Source organism: Micrasema longulum, unplaced genomic scaffold (genome assembly GCF_059751315.1).
Source record: "Micrasema longulum isolate JH-2025_06_02 unplaced genomic scaffold, ASM5975131v1 h1tg000141l, whole genome shotgun sequence".
NCBI lineage: Eukaryota > Metazoa > Arthropoda > Insecta > Trichoptera > Brachycentridae > Micrasema > Micrasema longulum.
The window spans coordinates 1,129,881-1,145,822 of NW_028277347.1; the positions used below are offsets into that span (position 1 = coordinate 1,129,881).

General features: G+C 33.9%; 1 protein-coding gene across 1 annotated transcript; it reads left to right on the top strand.

The window, feature by feature from the left end:
• The first annotated feature begins 419 nt into the window (after positions 1 to 419).
• Positions 420 to 11,982, top strand: LOC148284208 (zinc carboxypeptidase-like). Its single transcript, XM_088242539.1, has 7 exons — positions 420 to 445; positions 2,182 to 2,462; positions 3,389 to 3,767; positions 6,959 to 7,046; positions 8,128 to 8,330; positions 9,610 to 9,697; positions 11,652 to 11,982. Exons 2-7 carry the CDS (start codon positions 2,182 to 2,184, stop codon positions 11,852 to 11,854), a joined length of 1,242 nt encoding a protein of 413 aa, XP_088098665.1. The 5' UTR covers positions 420 to 445; the 3' UTR covers positions 11,855 to 11,982.
• Positions 11,983 to 15,942: the final 3,960 nt, after the last annotated feature.

Below are 15,942 nucleotides of genomic sequence, written 5' to 3' on the forward strand. Positions count from 1 at the left end.
TTAAAAAATCTATATTTTCTGAATTCTTCCATCTTTTATTTTTTTAAAGCTGGAACCTTTCTTTCAAATGTTTCCATTCATCTTATCATTAATCTTAATTACTTTTCTCGCAGGTTTATTCCAGCTTTTGTCAACAAATATTTTGACAAATTCAAACACTGTCGATTAAAAAAGATTAGATTAAATTGTTTAACAAATATTGTTAGTTTTTAGTATCTCTAAACTTGATATTTGGAGATTTAAGTCTAATGGACTGGGTGATCGATATAATTAATTTCTAATAAGGTTAACGCTATCTCTCTTAATTATTTTTTAATCTTAATTATGTGATGGATTTATTTTTTTATTGAGATAATGGATTATATCGGCAGCGCGATAAACGATACGACATATATAAATGATAAATAATATAGACATTTTACTCAGTTGTACTGTGACAGTTGAGGTGAGTCCATGAATTTCTTTTCCTCATTTTTATGCTGCTGTTTTTTATATTTATGTAAAACTGTTAAATTAAAATTACATTTCATCATCAACGATTCATTATTATTATTAATAAAATAAAATAATCTAAGATTATAAACAATAATGATTTATATTATTGTTATCAAAAACATTTTTCACTTTGTGGTATGACATTTTACACTTATTTGTTTATAAATTTGTATAAACCACTTAATTTTTTTAATTACACTACACGCGCACATAATTACACGCGTTACTATTTATATAATAAAATATTGTATGAAAAAGACAGAAAATTGATAGAAAGAGAGAGAAAATTAAAAGAAAAAGAGAGAGAAAGAAGATAAAATAAATCATAACGGGAATAGCTTTAAAAGCTTTAACTTCGAGTCCTCTTTTAAAGCTATACCCGTTATGATTTATTTTATCTTCTTTCTCTCTCTTTTTCTTTCAATTTTCTCTCTCTTTCTATCAATTTTCTGTCTCTTTCATACAATATTTTATTATATAAATAGCAACGCGTGTAATTATAAGTTAGTTAAATTCCTGACGATGAGGTAGTAACCTCGAAACCGGTCGAAGTGTAATTAAAAAAATTAAGTGGTTTATACAAATTTATAAACAAATAAGTGTAATAATGATTTAATTACATTTTCCTAATTATACTGACGATTTCACGTAGAAAAGGATCCCTATTATACTCATAACTTCATACAAAGTATCATATTAGTTAATAAGGGAAATTTCGGGATTTAACAGAAGTTTTTCTTCGTATTGGAGTAGATGAATATAATTTTTATATGTGTGAAAAATATCATAACCCTAGAAGAATATTACTTCGCTATGCTTATTAGAAAATCCTGAGAAATAAAATTGAGTCAAGATCTGCCACGTAGCGTAATGGTTGGCGCTGCCCATGCGATGATGTTACTCTCCAAGATGTCTCCCATCTATTGATGCATTGCCCCTTTTTTAGTCTGCAGAGAATGCAACTGGAGGCGCGATGCAGAAGTCTAAATGAGGATTTACACGATGTGCATGTAGTGATTAGTCACAGGGACTTGTCAAGAGAGGTATCATTATACATGACAGATAAAGTGAAGGCAATAAAAGGTATCAATGATAGCAGGACACCAAATGCCGAACACTATTCAAGTGGATCGGAAGATCTGTTGACGAATAACAACGGTCCGACTTCTTCTGACGAGTTTTCTATGCTTTCCTCTTGAAACAGGTCACAGCCGAAACATCTTACCGATCCTTACATAAAATAACGAAATAAAGTTTTTCATTAAAGTAAATATTTTTAAGTAAACAAATGAATAACTATCGCTTTGAAGTATATATTAACCTCGTACACTACAAGCAAGGTAAAAAAATAATGCAACTACTTATAAAAAATAAAAAAAAAATGGTTGGCGCTTTCCCCTACTAAACTTCAACTCTCGGTTCAATTCCTGGCCTGGTTTAAGTGAAATATTTGTTTAAAAGTTAGTTCTGTACTGTAAAGACTGATGAATTAAACTTCCCGTAACAGACTATTGAGATTGCATTTATGTTACCAATGCAGCGCCTTATGCACAATCAGGTTCGAGTAAGGGTTGGATGATGATGGTGATTTTTTTTTGGTTTTGCATTATAACTCTATACAAAATACGATTGTACATATCAATGAATTGTAAGCTACAAAAACAATAACTTTTTACTATCCTACAGATGAAGTTCGTTTTATTGCTTCTTTTGGGTACCTTGAGCCTATCTCTGGCTCGGGACACCTACGATGGCTACAAGGTGTACAGGATGTGGCCAAAGACCCAGGAACAGAGGGACTATCTAAAGACCTTGGAGGACAGTGACGAGCTGGACTTCTGGGCTATGGGCAGGCTGGTGGACAAGCCGACCGATGTGATGGTCAAGCCAAAGGACCAGGAGAAGTTCGTCCAGGCCATGATCAGCGCTGGGATGGAACCAGAAATTTTCGTGGAAGACGTACAAGCGTAAGTCTAAAAACTTTTGTAATCTTCTACTTGAAAGACCATTTTACGCGAATGTGATGCTTACATCACAAAATAATGGTTTATATCGCATTATTGAGGGGTTATTGGTTGAACCTGAGAATTATTAAACACTTGTCCTCTGCTTAATAGACCGATACTTCAAATTAATTTATTTCAATAAAGAGGGAAAACGTTTTTGAGAAGGGAATATTGAAGTCTAGGCATTTACAGGGCTTATGACCTGTCATTGGCTGGTTTAAGTGGCCACTTTACACACTGTGTAACATTCACCATTCTGCCCATGTTTGAAAATCCACATTTCTTCAACTCTTCCATCTGTTGACTTTTGAGAAGTAAAGGAGTTGAAACCTTTATGCTTCCATATTCTCTTCTCAAAAACGTTTTCCCTTTCTGTTGAAATAAATTAATTTAAATATGAACAACTCCCTAGGGAGAAAATCCAGCCAGTCTGCAAGCATTTGGACATACTCAAACATTGTCGATACTTCAAAGATCACTGACCCTTATTTTTTAGAATAAGGGTAAAAACTTCAACATCCCTTTAAATTTTGATTGGCATTTTACTAATGTAAAAAATCTACACACTTTTTTTCTGATAGTAAATGAAAATAATAATCAAAAGTTTTATTATAGCTTGATAAATACAAACAAAAAAAGCTAATCAAGTTTTGCTGGGCATCTAGATATATTTAATTACTGTAAACAAGTGGCTTTATATAATCATTGTTGGTGTGTTCAAGGGTTATTTGTAAGTTTGCAAACTTTTTGGGTGTTATTATTTAATCTCTGTTAAACCACAAATAAAAAGGTTCTATCGACATTATTGTTCTTTTCGTGTTTTAAACGTTTCATAATTGAAACAAATATTAAACGAAATATCATTTTAAGGTGTTTTTTTTAATTAGGAACATCAAAAAGGAGGAAGTTGGTGACTTTGCCCGCGCTGGGATGACATGGGATAAATATTACCGATTGGATGACATCAACAGTTGGATGGACACCCTTGCATCCACCCATGCCAAAGCCTCCGTCGTCGTTGGAGGTTCCACCTTTGAACAACGCCAGATCAAGGGTCTGAAAATCAACAATGGATCAGGAAAGAAGGCAGTGTTCCTGGAAGGCGGTATCCACGCCAGAGAATGGATTTCCCCTGCCACAGTCACCTATTTGGCTAACGAGATCCTGACCAGCACCGATCCAGCTTTCAAGAAGATCGCTGACAGCTTCAACTGGTATATCTTCCCTGTCACGAACCCCGATGGCTACGAATACACCCACACAAACGTAAGCAGCTTTTGAAAGGTTCATTTAAATGTTCTTAGAATTAATATACTGTGTCAGGCGTATAAAAGATTCTAGGTCTATTTCACACACATAATTGTACTTTCCATCTGCTTGGACAGAAAAAAAGAAGCACATTTAATTTAATTTTTATTTATTTGGGAAAATTAAAAAAACTGAATTCAAATAAAATAAAATACATCCTGACTTGAATTGAAAAAAAGTCTGCATATATTCCACGGTGAATGATACTTTTTTTATATACCGAGTAACAATGTATGACAGGGTTACGAATGATGAAATCAGGCGAGAGTGTAAATCTGAGACAAGTATAATTGATAAGATTAAGAAAGGGTCTCTGAGATGGTTTGGTCACGTAGAACGAATGGACGACGAGAGAATGGTAAAACAAGTATATATGGCAAAAATGAACGGCAACGTTAGACGAAGACGACCAAGGAAGACGTGGCATGATCAGATAAACCAAAATCTTAAGTCTGGTCATGTCAAAAGCAGACAGAACTGAAGGGCATGTATGACAAGATGTATGAATGTGGAAGAGGCTAGGATTGTATGCCAGGATAGACGTGTGTGGCGGTCCATTCTCTCTGCCTACCCCTACGGGGAAATGGCGTGATGGTAGTAGTAGTAGTAGTAAAACAAAATAATTGTGAATGGTTTAAGTGGTTGGTTTATATATTTTTTAGAATGCTACGAGTAAGAAAATATATAAGAACATAATGATTATTAATAATAATGCAAAGTAATTTTGATTGGTAAAAATTAAATTAACGTTTTTAAAATTTTACATTGTGTGTATGTGTGCAGAGAAAAAAACAGAAAACAAGAAAAAATAAATGAAGAAAGAATAATACCCAAAATATTCTAAGGATTAAGAATTATTACAAATATGACTTTTTTAAAGTTTCAAAAACAAATTAAATAAAGATATTATAAAAAGTAACAAAACATGAAAATTACTTCTATTGTGTCTGTATTATGCTAAAACACGAGCAGATAAGTGTGGCATTATTTTCGTTCTGTTTGCAAACAGAAAAATGGCGGGGCGATAAAATATTTATATTCAAATGTTGTAACATAATTGAATTATGCCGACGTAGATGAGTGTACGTAGTTTTTTGTAGAGTAATTCAACAAAAACTTTTATCTAAAGCTCTATTTATTTGGTATTTTTATTTTTAAAAATTCAATGACTGTCAATGGTATTTCGTTGGAATTTATAATATTTTACCGTTTAATGAAACAGTTTTTTTTTATTTTTTCGTTCATATTGTACATGTACTTCTACGTGGGCACAATTCGATTATTTATCGTGAGGCATACAATTATGAATATGAAGTAGACAAAACCAAGATTGAATGTACAAAGAGGAAATGAATACCGACAAAACCAAGATTTTAAGTTAAATACTTGGCAATATAATATAGACTGGAAGTAAAGCTATAAGGGCTGTTGACGAGTACATTTACCTTAGGCACAAAATCAAATTGGGAAAATTAAATTAAATTGCGGAACTGCCTAGATAAATCGGGTTAAGTTGGAATGCGTTTGGAAACCATGTCACTCACTGCTAGAAGTGTTCACAAAATTAAGTGCACTCAGTGGTCTATGGAAAGACTCATGTTGGGCATCTCCTTAAGAGACCGAATAAGGGATGAGGAAATAAGACGCCGTACAAAGGTGACCAATGTAGCAGAAAGAGTGGAAAGACAGAAATGGCAGTGGGCGAGTCATGTGGCGAGAAAAAAAGTCGACAGGTGGACCCCCAGAATACTAAACTGGAGACCTTGCAACAGTGAACGGAAAGAAGGAAGACCAAATAGGAGATGGACTGACGACGTCGTCGAACTCGTGGCCGTGGATGGAAACAGAGTGCTCAGGACCGAAAAACATGGAAAAATTTGGAAGAGGCCCATATCCAGCGGTGGAGAGAAACGGGCTGATAAGAAGAAGAAAATACAACTATAAAAGTGTAGTGTGCTATAATACTTTTTACTATCAAAATCGACAGATATTTCGATTAAAAATATTTTTTTAACTAAGCTAAATCACAAGAGATAATTGTATTGAAATAGTGTATAAGTATACAATAATTAAAAATATTTCATCATTTTTTAGATCGCTATCTAAAAATTCGGTGAAAGTATATTTGATTTTGTATGTAAAAGTCACGACTGATTGATGTTTGATTTAATTTATGATAAGTTGATGAATTTTTGAATTAATACTACGTACAAACTTATTAATTAAGGTACTGACATAATGATTTTATCTAAAAAAAGACTTAACGTTTTCATCCACAATAATGGTTTAAGACGTTATAAACCAATTTCTTAAGAATTCGAACATCTACGATTTTTCATAAATGAAAATGAAATGATGAAGAATACAGTTCTGTTTGTGAAATAAAACGAGAACTCTGGGCGAGCGTTTTTGATTTAATGGCGATAAGGCCACCACATAATAAAACGGTCGGCGCGTATGTCAACCATCTTAGGGTTTGATTCCTCGCAGGTTCAAAGTTATGTATTTATTTCACTCTCCTGGGTCTAGCACGTTACCATCACGTAACAGATAATTGAAAAATTCCGCAGTTGATGTACCAGTGCAGTGTCTTATGCACCATTGGGTGCGGAAAGGGAAATGGTGATGATTATGAATGTGCTGAAAAGGACGTAGAGGGGATTCTACACATTTTTTTTTTCAGATAAATTTATTTTTAGTAAACTTACGTAAATAAATACAAAACAAAATAAAACTGGGCTAGTAATCCTTTTTAGCTATCCAAAAGTTTAAAAAATCACAAGAAATTGAAAATACATCATTAAAAAAACGAAGTAGATAAAAACTTTAAAATGTAAGCAAAACAAAAGCAAAGGCCTAATGAGTCTCCAAAGATACAAATCTAACTTATTTATATTTAACTATTTAGGTACTTAACTCTTGAAAAAGTTTCTCAATATTTTAAACTGAATAAGCTTTTAAGCCGATTGAGTATGATCACAATAGTATCAATAAATTAACACAGAAAAAAAAAACCTGCTGACAAGCCGGTTTCGCGGTTAAGTGGGTTTTATTATTTATCCTTTTACATTTTCTGTTCATGTTTACCTTCTTGAATAAAAATTAAATATACATAATTTAAAAAAAAAAACATTTTTTAATTTTGGCAGACAAGACTCTGGAGGAAGACAAGAACTGTTCACAGTACCACTTGCATCGGAGCTGATCCTAACAGGAACTGGAATGCTCACTGGATGGGTAAGATTTCTCATTTTTCATATACTCATAATAATATTTTTTCGCACGTCAGAGCGAAAAGAAATAATTCTTGGATTCAGTGAAGAATTTTGCTCGTTTATCAGAGAGGCAAGTCCTATAATACCCTAGTTGGAGATGTCAGAAGAAAGCGACATTAATGCTCAAGTGCGTATTTATAATTTCTTGAATATAATAAAGAATTGGTTATGGAGCATGAAAGTAAGGCTGACGCGACGCGACCCCGACGGTGAAAACTGCTTGACTCGACATATTTAAATACATCGGACTATGTCCAAAAATCCCCCTACTTTGTTCCACTTTCGCAGCGCGCATTCGCGAAGTCGCCGCGTAATGTTGCTCGATGGAAAAAAATGTAATTATAACACAAATGAAAGGTAAAAATAGAGCAATTTGTTAATTTCTCTAAAATTTTATTGTGTATTATTGTAAATAAGTTAAGGGTCATTTAAAAAGAAGAGTTGAATCAATGAACTTTGAACTTTAAAAATAAAACAAATTTTATTTTACATAAAACGAATATTTTTATATCATGTTAAATAATATTTTATGTTTAAGAGATATATTGGTCAAATATCTTCCACGGCGGTGTTTAATCCGAGGTGCAATTTACATTAGTTCTCTCACAAGTTGAGCAAAGTAGGTTAAAAAAATTATTACAGTGAACTGTGGTTTTGTGTTACGTGAAGAAAAAGAAGTGAAAAATTGTGTGTATCTCAATCATTTTTGTTACATAAAAGAACAATGATTAATCTTACGCTTCGGGTACCAGTCTTTGGATTATGAAATGTAAAAACACCCCTTTAAATCAATATTTCAGGTCAACCATATCGGTAATCGAATCCAAAACCTCTTGTGACCACTCCACTAAAAGGCCGACCTGCATCATCTTACCTTCATGTAACAAATTAATTACACCGGGTTTCATACACCAACGGTGTACCCTATTATTTTTTGGCTGCGAATAGGATTAAACTTTATTAAAAAATCCCCAAATTCACAAATTTATTAAAATTTTACATGGGGTGTATAGTATGAGACTTGAAAAAATATATTTTTTTAGAACAAGGATCAAGCAGCGTGTGCTCCTCTGAAACTTATGCCGGTCCTAGGGCTTTCTCTGAACCTTGCACCGCTTCCTTGTCTGCCTACATCAAGAGCATCAGCTCAGAGCTGGTTGGCTACATCGACTTCCATTCATACTCTCAACTCCTGATGGTGCCCTATGGACACACAACCAACAAGATTGGAAACTACGCCGATACAGTAAGTGCGACAAACTTTAAAAATTTTGTTTTTTCTTAACGAGACGAAACGAAACGTTTTTTACGAGTAGTAGGATTATCAACACATTTATTTTATTTAAGTTTTCTTGTAAAATTCACAGAATGGTACAAAAAACAAACATAAATTGGTACTTTTACAATAGTTTATTTTAAACACAGTCAATTAAAAAAAATTAAAGGCAGTAAAATTTAAATTAAAATATATAATAATTTTATTTCTTAACTTTTTTCTTTTTTTTTTTGCCTCAATTTTTTGAGGCAGCTTTCTTTTTTTTTTCGCACAATGAAGAAGTTCAGTGCTGCAGAAAAATAAATAAACACATGTTTTCCTAAACGTGGTAAAAATTACAGCGAAGTTTCACGAAAATGTAGGAAAAAATATAAAACAGTTTTAATCAAAATAAACTACCATGAACGTTACTATTTCATCCAGATCAATCAATGATAATGTTGTGATAGATTTCCGGTTTTTGGGAAGCTAACTCACCAATTAGCACAACTCAATGACCAGAACTTGTAACGTCACAGGCGGAGTAATTCAAACAAATCCCAAAAATTCCAAACTTTAAAGTATCTCAACAGATGGGAATTTTCCACACATAAACCAGCCAATGGCAAGTCCTGATCCCTCAAAAATGTTTTCCCTCTCTGCTGCAATAAATTTAGGTCTATTAACTTATTAATTATACAGTTATAGAATATTGAAATATTTTAAAAGTATTACAGTTATTAAAACCCAAAAAACAATTTTAAAAAAGTTTTAAAACTGATTTCGGGTCATGGTTTTGCAATGTTTGGGAAACATATTGAATATTTTGAGGCCCAGAAACCTGAAATTTCTTTGCCCGAATTCGGAGTTTGTGATAGACCCCATGACCCATACAAGTTTGACTTCTGGTAGTGTGAGAGTGTTCCTTTTGGGATTTGGCAGAATAATTTCCATTCACAAGCATTATAATTCTTAAAATACATAAATTCCTTTTATCTAGGATCCTGAATTCCTCAAACAACTTGACTCTGGGGTACCTGAAGGGCTTTTTAAAAAATATTTTAATGATCGATTTTTGAGCGGATTCAAGATGTTTTAAAATTGATTTATTAGTGCCTCTAGTATACATAGTTTATAATAAACTTTTTGATAGTCTGGCACCATTCAAGTAGACATGTGAATTGAAATAAATAATTAAAAAAAAAAAAAAATTAACTATTGGAAACGTTTTGTAATTTTAGTAAAACTGGTCTTAATTTGATTTTCACAGGTCGCCATTGGTAACATCGCTGTTGCCGCTTTAGCCAAGAGGTACGGAACAAAGTACTCTGCTGCTGGAAATATTGCTGAAGTAATCTGTAAGTATTTTTAAAAATATTATTCTCACAAAAAAAAAAATGTTGCATTTCTTTTGATTTACTAAAACATTTTAATTTTGGGGTCCAATTTTCGAGCCTCGGACATCTGATCCTTGAGTTCGTGACACTAGCCACGGGACCACTCCTTGGTTCATTAGGTTGAATTTATTAAAAATTTCGTTTAGCATGAAATCACCTTTTAACTGAGTTTTATTTGTGGTTACCAAAAAATAAAATTCATGACAAATTATATGTTTTAAATATTGTTGATTCCTCTTCTAAACACATTATGTGATATTGTCCCTATTCCTCTCTCTATGATTATTGTTTATTTATTTGACACTTTTTGTACATATACAATAAATATACATATAAGGACGGGCATATTGCCTTAAGGAAATTTCTTCCTACCTACCCAAACCGTTCAGTTTGAGAAAATTATAAATACATGGACATATTGAATCTTACAATTTTATATAAAAATTAAAAGCAAAGAAAAACAAAAAAAAATAACACTTTACTATGAAGAGAGGAGAGGGGGTGGGAAGAAAAGAAGGAGGATAAAGGAACAATTTAAATATTTAGATAGTGACATTTCAATCTTGACTTAAATATAAATAAAGAAGGGGCGTCTCTAACATTAGTGGGTAGAATATTTCACAATCGAGCGGCTACTACTGTGGAAGAGAGGGCAAGAAAATTAGAGCGATGACAGGGTATTAAAAAGGTTCTCTCGTTACTAGAACAAAGAGATAGTCCGTGTTGTGAAAGAGGTTGGATGAGCTCTCTCAGATAAACAGGTGAAGTGGGATTATTTAAAATATTGTGAAGAAGTGATAAAATGTGAATGTTTCTTCCATGTCTGATACTAAGCCAGTGTAGTTGCGTGCGATACTCGGTTATGCGGTTAATGGAGCTTCTCGCTACAATTCGTAGCCCGGTCGGATATACGGATCTAGTGGCTTCCAAAAAAAGAATTTCAAGGCTTTAAAAAAGTTTTGTAATTATTTCGGCGAATTGATCACGTCCAGTCAGTGAAAAATTTACTTCCCTCTTCTCTCAATCGAACGAAGTGCATATAATGTTCTTCTGGATTACATTCGTTCAGCACAAAGATGCTAAGGATGCTAATCCTCGTTTGGCAACGAGCAACTTTTCCTTGTTTTGGGCACCGCTAAGGAGAACTACGGTATGTCCTCAAATGGGGTGTGCGGTATGTGGTAGGCAATCTGTCGGTATCTGTGGATAAAACATAATTTTACTTAATCAAACGTATCTGAAGAAAAAAATCTGTAAAAGTCCAGAATTATTAAATTTACAGGTTTCGTATTGAAATTTTTAATGAATTAAAAAAAAAAATTTTTTTTAAACGTTTTGATTCATTTAACTTTTGGTTATTATTGAGTATTATAATTATGGCAAAACTAGTGGTTCACAATGGAGTTCTAGTGCCAGCCTTTATATTTGGGAGCGAAGTATGGAATTGGAAAAATAATTAAGAAATTAGGTTGAATGCTGTCGAAACGCAATATCTCAGGAAAATGTGTGGTAAAACGATGTATGATAGTGCACAAATATCAAGATCCGTGAACTATGTAAGGCTGAGACATGCACTATCGACAGAATCAAGAAAGGGTGCTGCGATGGTTTGGACACATATAGCAAAAGTACGGCTAAATGGATCCACTATGCGAATGTTGATGGACGTAGAAAACGAAGAAGACCAAGACAGATATGGCGATCAAATCCATTAAATACTTGAAGATAAACAATGAAAATGTCAAGAGTAGGAACAATCGACGTGGGAGCATGAGAAAAAGTATGAATGTAAAAGTAGCGAGGTATGCATGCAAAGACAGATTGATTTGGTGTTCTATCTTCTCTGCCAACCTGTACGGGGATTCTGTGTAATGGTTTCTTTTTGTTTGTTTGTTTATATTTTATTTTTTTACAGACCCTGCGAGTGGAGGAAGCATTGACTGGGTGAAGCAAGAGTTTGACACTCCCCTGGTTTACGTTTACGAGCTGAGAGATACAGGAAGATATGGATTCGTCCTTCCAGCCAGCCAGATCATGCCCAATAACTTGGAAATTGTTGATTCTTTAATAGCAATGTTTGAAGAAGCTGCCAAGAGAGGAATAGTAACTCTGGGTTAAAGTCGATGCGAAATAATAACTAACAGATAATTGGTATTCTATTTGAATTATTAATTGCAATCTGAATGAAAAAAGTTTTATAAATAAATGTGGTTTTATTTTTGTGTTACTTGAGATCATAGAATTAATCAGATTTTTTTTTAAACGAAATGCTTTTTTTTTAACTATAGGGTTTTTCAATGAGGGCGGTTATATGTTGAAATGTAATAAAACAAGTTGTGTGTGAGGTATTACAAAATTATTTTTTATTTAAATGCCATTAAGTTTGATTTATGACATCGTAAAAATGCCCGCCTCGCAAAATGCTTCTTACGGTGGCTCGGATCCGAGTGGTCAAATTTTCAATGACTCTTCCGCGTAAATCCGATGAATTTGAGCGATGGCCTGTGTTATGTTTTACTTTAGGACATTGGTCAGTTATGGTTTACTTGCATAGACCCGTGACTTCAAGGAACCCCTCAAAAAAAAGTCTAGCGGGGTAAAATTGCATGACCTTGGTGGTTAATTCAGATCACCCCTGCGAGAGATAACCTTACCCTCAAATCGTCCGTACAGAATTTCAATCGTGGCGTCCACTGTGTGACACATAGCGCAGTTTTGCTGGAGCCACATGTTGTCTTGGCTTATATAGTTCAATTCAGGCCATAAAAAAATGGTTATCATCGCTCTGTAGCGCTCACCATTGACGGTGACCGCCTCACCAACGTAGTTTTCAAAAAAGGACGAACCAATGACGCCGCCGGCTTGAAATCTACATCGAACTGTAACTTTTTCAGGATGAATTATTACCTGGTGAACCTTGCATGGGTTGTTGTTGTCTCATATAAGGCTATTTTGGTTGTTAACATAGCCATTCATCCAAAAATGCGCCTCGTCACTAAAAAATATTTTTCGGCAAAAGTTGGGGTCGCCTTCCAAACGATTCGAAGCGCATTCAGTGAACGAACGGCATTGTCTATGGTCATGAACTTTGAGCTCCGGGGCTAGTAGGATCTTGTATGGGTATAGAACTAAGTCCCCAAGCAATATTCGCTAAGTTAAAGTCTGCATAAGACCAAGTTCTTGTGCACGGCGAGGAATCGAATGCCTCGGGTTTTGCTGTACACTTTCACGGACAGCGGCGAGGTTCTCAGCTGATATTGCGTTACTTGAACGTACGGGTGTTGATTGATTGATTATCAAACTAACCGTCTCAAATTTGGCCACCAAACTTTAAAGAGTTGACTGTGAAAGGCCACCACGTCTACCATAAAATGAGCGCATTACGCACAACGTTTGCACTAACAAACACTCATTTTAATTTTGTTTAATTTAATTTTATTACTTGAACGAGCTTTTCAATTGTGTAACTTGCCATGGTGATTTGGTATAAGTAACTAAATAATAAAAAAAGTATTTGACAGATGTCATCAAAACAAAATGGACGCCACGGGTCCTTAAAATCTACCCGCGCCAATTGAAAAAGCAATTTATGAATAATTTGCTCATTGCCAACTATACGTTGAAATTTGCAAAGCATGTTTACAACATTGATTTTAAGCAACACCAAGATGCTTCTATGTAGGTGTATCATAAAAACATCAACAAAACATCACGTAAGCCTCGTGGTGTAGTAGTCAGCGCATTCGCCTGCCATACAACAGGTCTCGGGTTTGATTCCCGAAATGGTTTACACTATATATTTTTTCACAATACCTATACCATGCACTGGCAAATTCTGTGTTGATTTATGGTCTAATTGGTTGGGGAGCTTGCACAAAAATTACTCTTGAACCCGTAACAATTGCACAGAAATCCTTAATTCGAGTAATTAAAAAAAAAAAAACATTTTGTTATCCAAGTGACTTGCTTTACAAAGAATTCAGAGTACTTCATATTATTCAACGGGCACAGGACATCAGGTAGACTGTTCATGAAATGACTTCGCCAAGGCCTTTGATACTGTCGACCATGATGTCTTATTAAAAAAGGTGTATGAGATCGGTTTCTCGGATGGTATGTAAAAATTAATGGCGAACTACCCTCAAAATATAAGCCAAGACGTCTCGTATAGTTTTTTCGCGTCAGAGTGTTTCTATATTTTCTCAGATGTCTCGCAAGGCCCTAACCTGGGTCCATTGTTGTTCTCTATTATCATTAATAATATTAAAAATGTAATTTTGAACTCGCGTTTTCAGCTATTTGCGGTTGACGCTAATTGTCAAATATATTATAAGGGGCGCTATGTAAACTTTTTCTCGAATTTCCCCCCTTAGTTATATTTAAAAAAATACATATTTTAATTTAAAAAAAACAACAATGTTTAAGTATGTCAAAATGCTTGCAGACTGGGTGGATTTCCTCCCTAGGGAGTTATTCATATTTAAATTTATTTCAACAGAGAGTTGAAAATGCCTAGACTTCCATATTCCCTTCTCAAAAATGTTTTCCCTTTCTGTTGAAATATTTTTGTGTAAAAATATACTTTGCATGACGTCACTAGTTCATCCAAATCAACTAATGCAAAGAATGTTGGGATTGGTTTACGGTAAGTCAACCGACAAATCAACAGAACTCATCAAGAAGAAGGGGAAAAAACTTAAAACTTCACACGGGAGGTAATTTCAAAAATGAAAAACTTCACCAAAAAAGTATGGTCTAGTTTAGTAGTACATTGACCAATAAAAAAATATAAAAAAACACGAATCTTCTTCATTATAGGAAATTTTACTTTCACGTTTTTAAAACTGCATATTTCCGTTATGGCAAATTCTATATGCCTCTTTAGCGAATTGAAAGAAAACAACATGATGTCAACGATTAATTTCCATGAGGAAGTTCAGTGCTATTAGAAATTACATATGAAAAAAGTTTTCTTACGCTCGGTGAAAATTAGAGCATTAAAGTTTATTGAACATTTATGAACAAAAATAAAATGATTGTAATAAGAACGAACTACTTCGAACGACGTCACTAATTTTTATGAATCAACCAATGATAGAGAGTTGTGATAAATTTTTGGTTTACGGTAAGTCAACTGAAAAATCAGCAGAACTGACCGAGTAGAAGGCGAAGAGAACTTTTGACATCACACGCAGAGTCATCTCAAGAATACAAAATTCAATCAAGTCACAGCGCTGATAATACGATATATATATATTTATATATATGTATTTATTTAATGAGCTTAGTTTAGCTGAGCTGAGCTTAGCTTAGTCTATCAAAAATAAATTTATTTTAAAACCACTGAACTTCCTCATTCAACAAAATCATCATATTTGAATAGAGATGGAGAATATTTTAGAGAAGACTTATAAAAGTCAAGGCATTTACAGGGCTTATTATCTGTCATTGGCTGGTTGAAGTGGTTATTTTATACACTGTATAACATTTTCTATTCTGCCTCTGTTAAAACGTCAATATTTTCTTAATTCTTTCATATATTGAATTTTTTAAAGCCTTCAAAGGAACTATTTTCGAAAGTGATTCTCTTCATCTCATCGGTAATCTCAATTTCTTTTCTACGGGGTTAACTCCAGCTCTTGTCTACAAATATTTGTACGAATTCAAACATTGTTGATTCAAAAATATTGATTAAATTATATCAACACATATAAATATTTTTAGTATCTCTGTGATGAAATTTAGAGATTTTAGTCTAATGGACTGGGCTTGTTTAAACAGCTGGGATCCAAACTGCTCACTAGAAAAACTAAGACCATTATTTACAAAACTCTCCTCTGACCAGTCATTGTCTATGGTGCCGAATGCTGGGTTATGACCAAAAATATGAAAATATGGTATCAGTATTTGAAAGAAAAATATTAAGGAAGATATTTGGTGCTATCAACCGTAACGGAGTGTGGTGGAGACGGTTTAATCACGAATTAGAGGCACTGTATGGCGAACTCAACATTCCACAATTCATAAAAATAAGAAGATTACAATAGGTGGGTCATGTGCACAGAATAAATGAAAACCGTACCCCAAAAAAGGTTCTTTATACCACTCCGGAAGGCAGACGAATCAGAGGCAGACAAAAATTAAAATGGCTGGATATTGTGGAAAGTGACATTAGAGCAATTGGCCTGATGAACTGGAGAGGAACC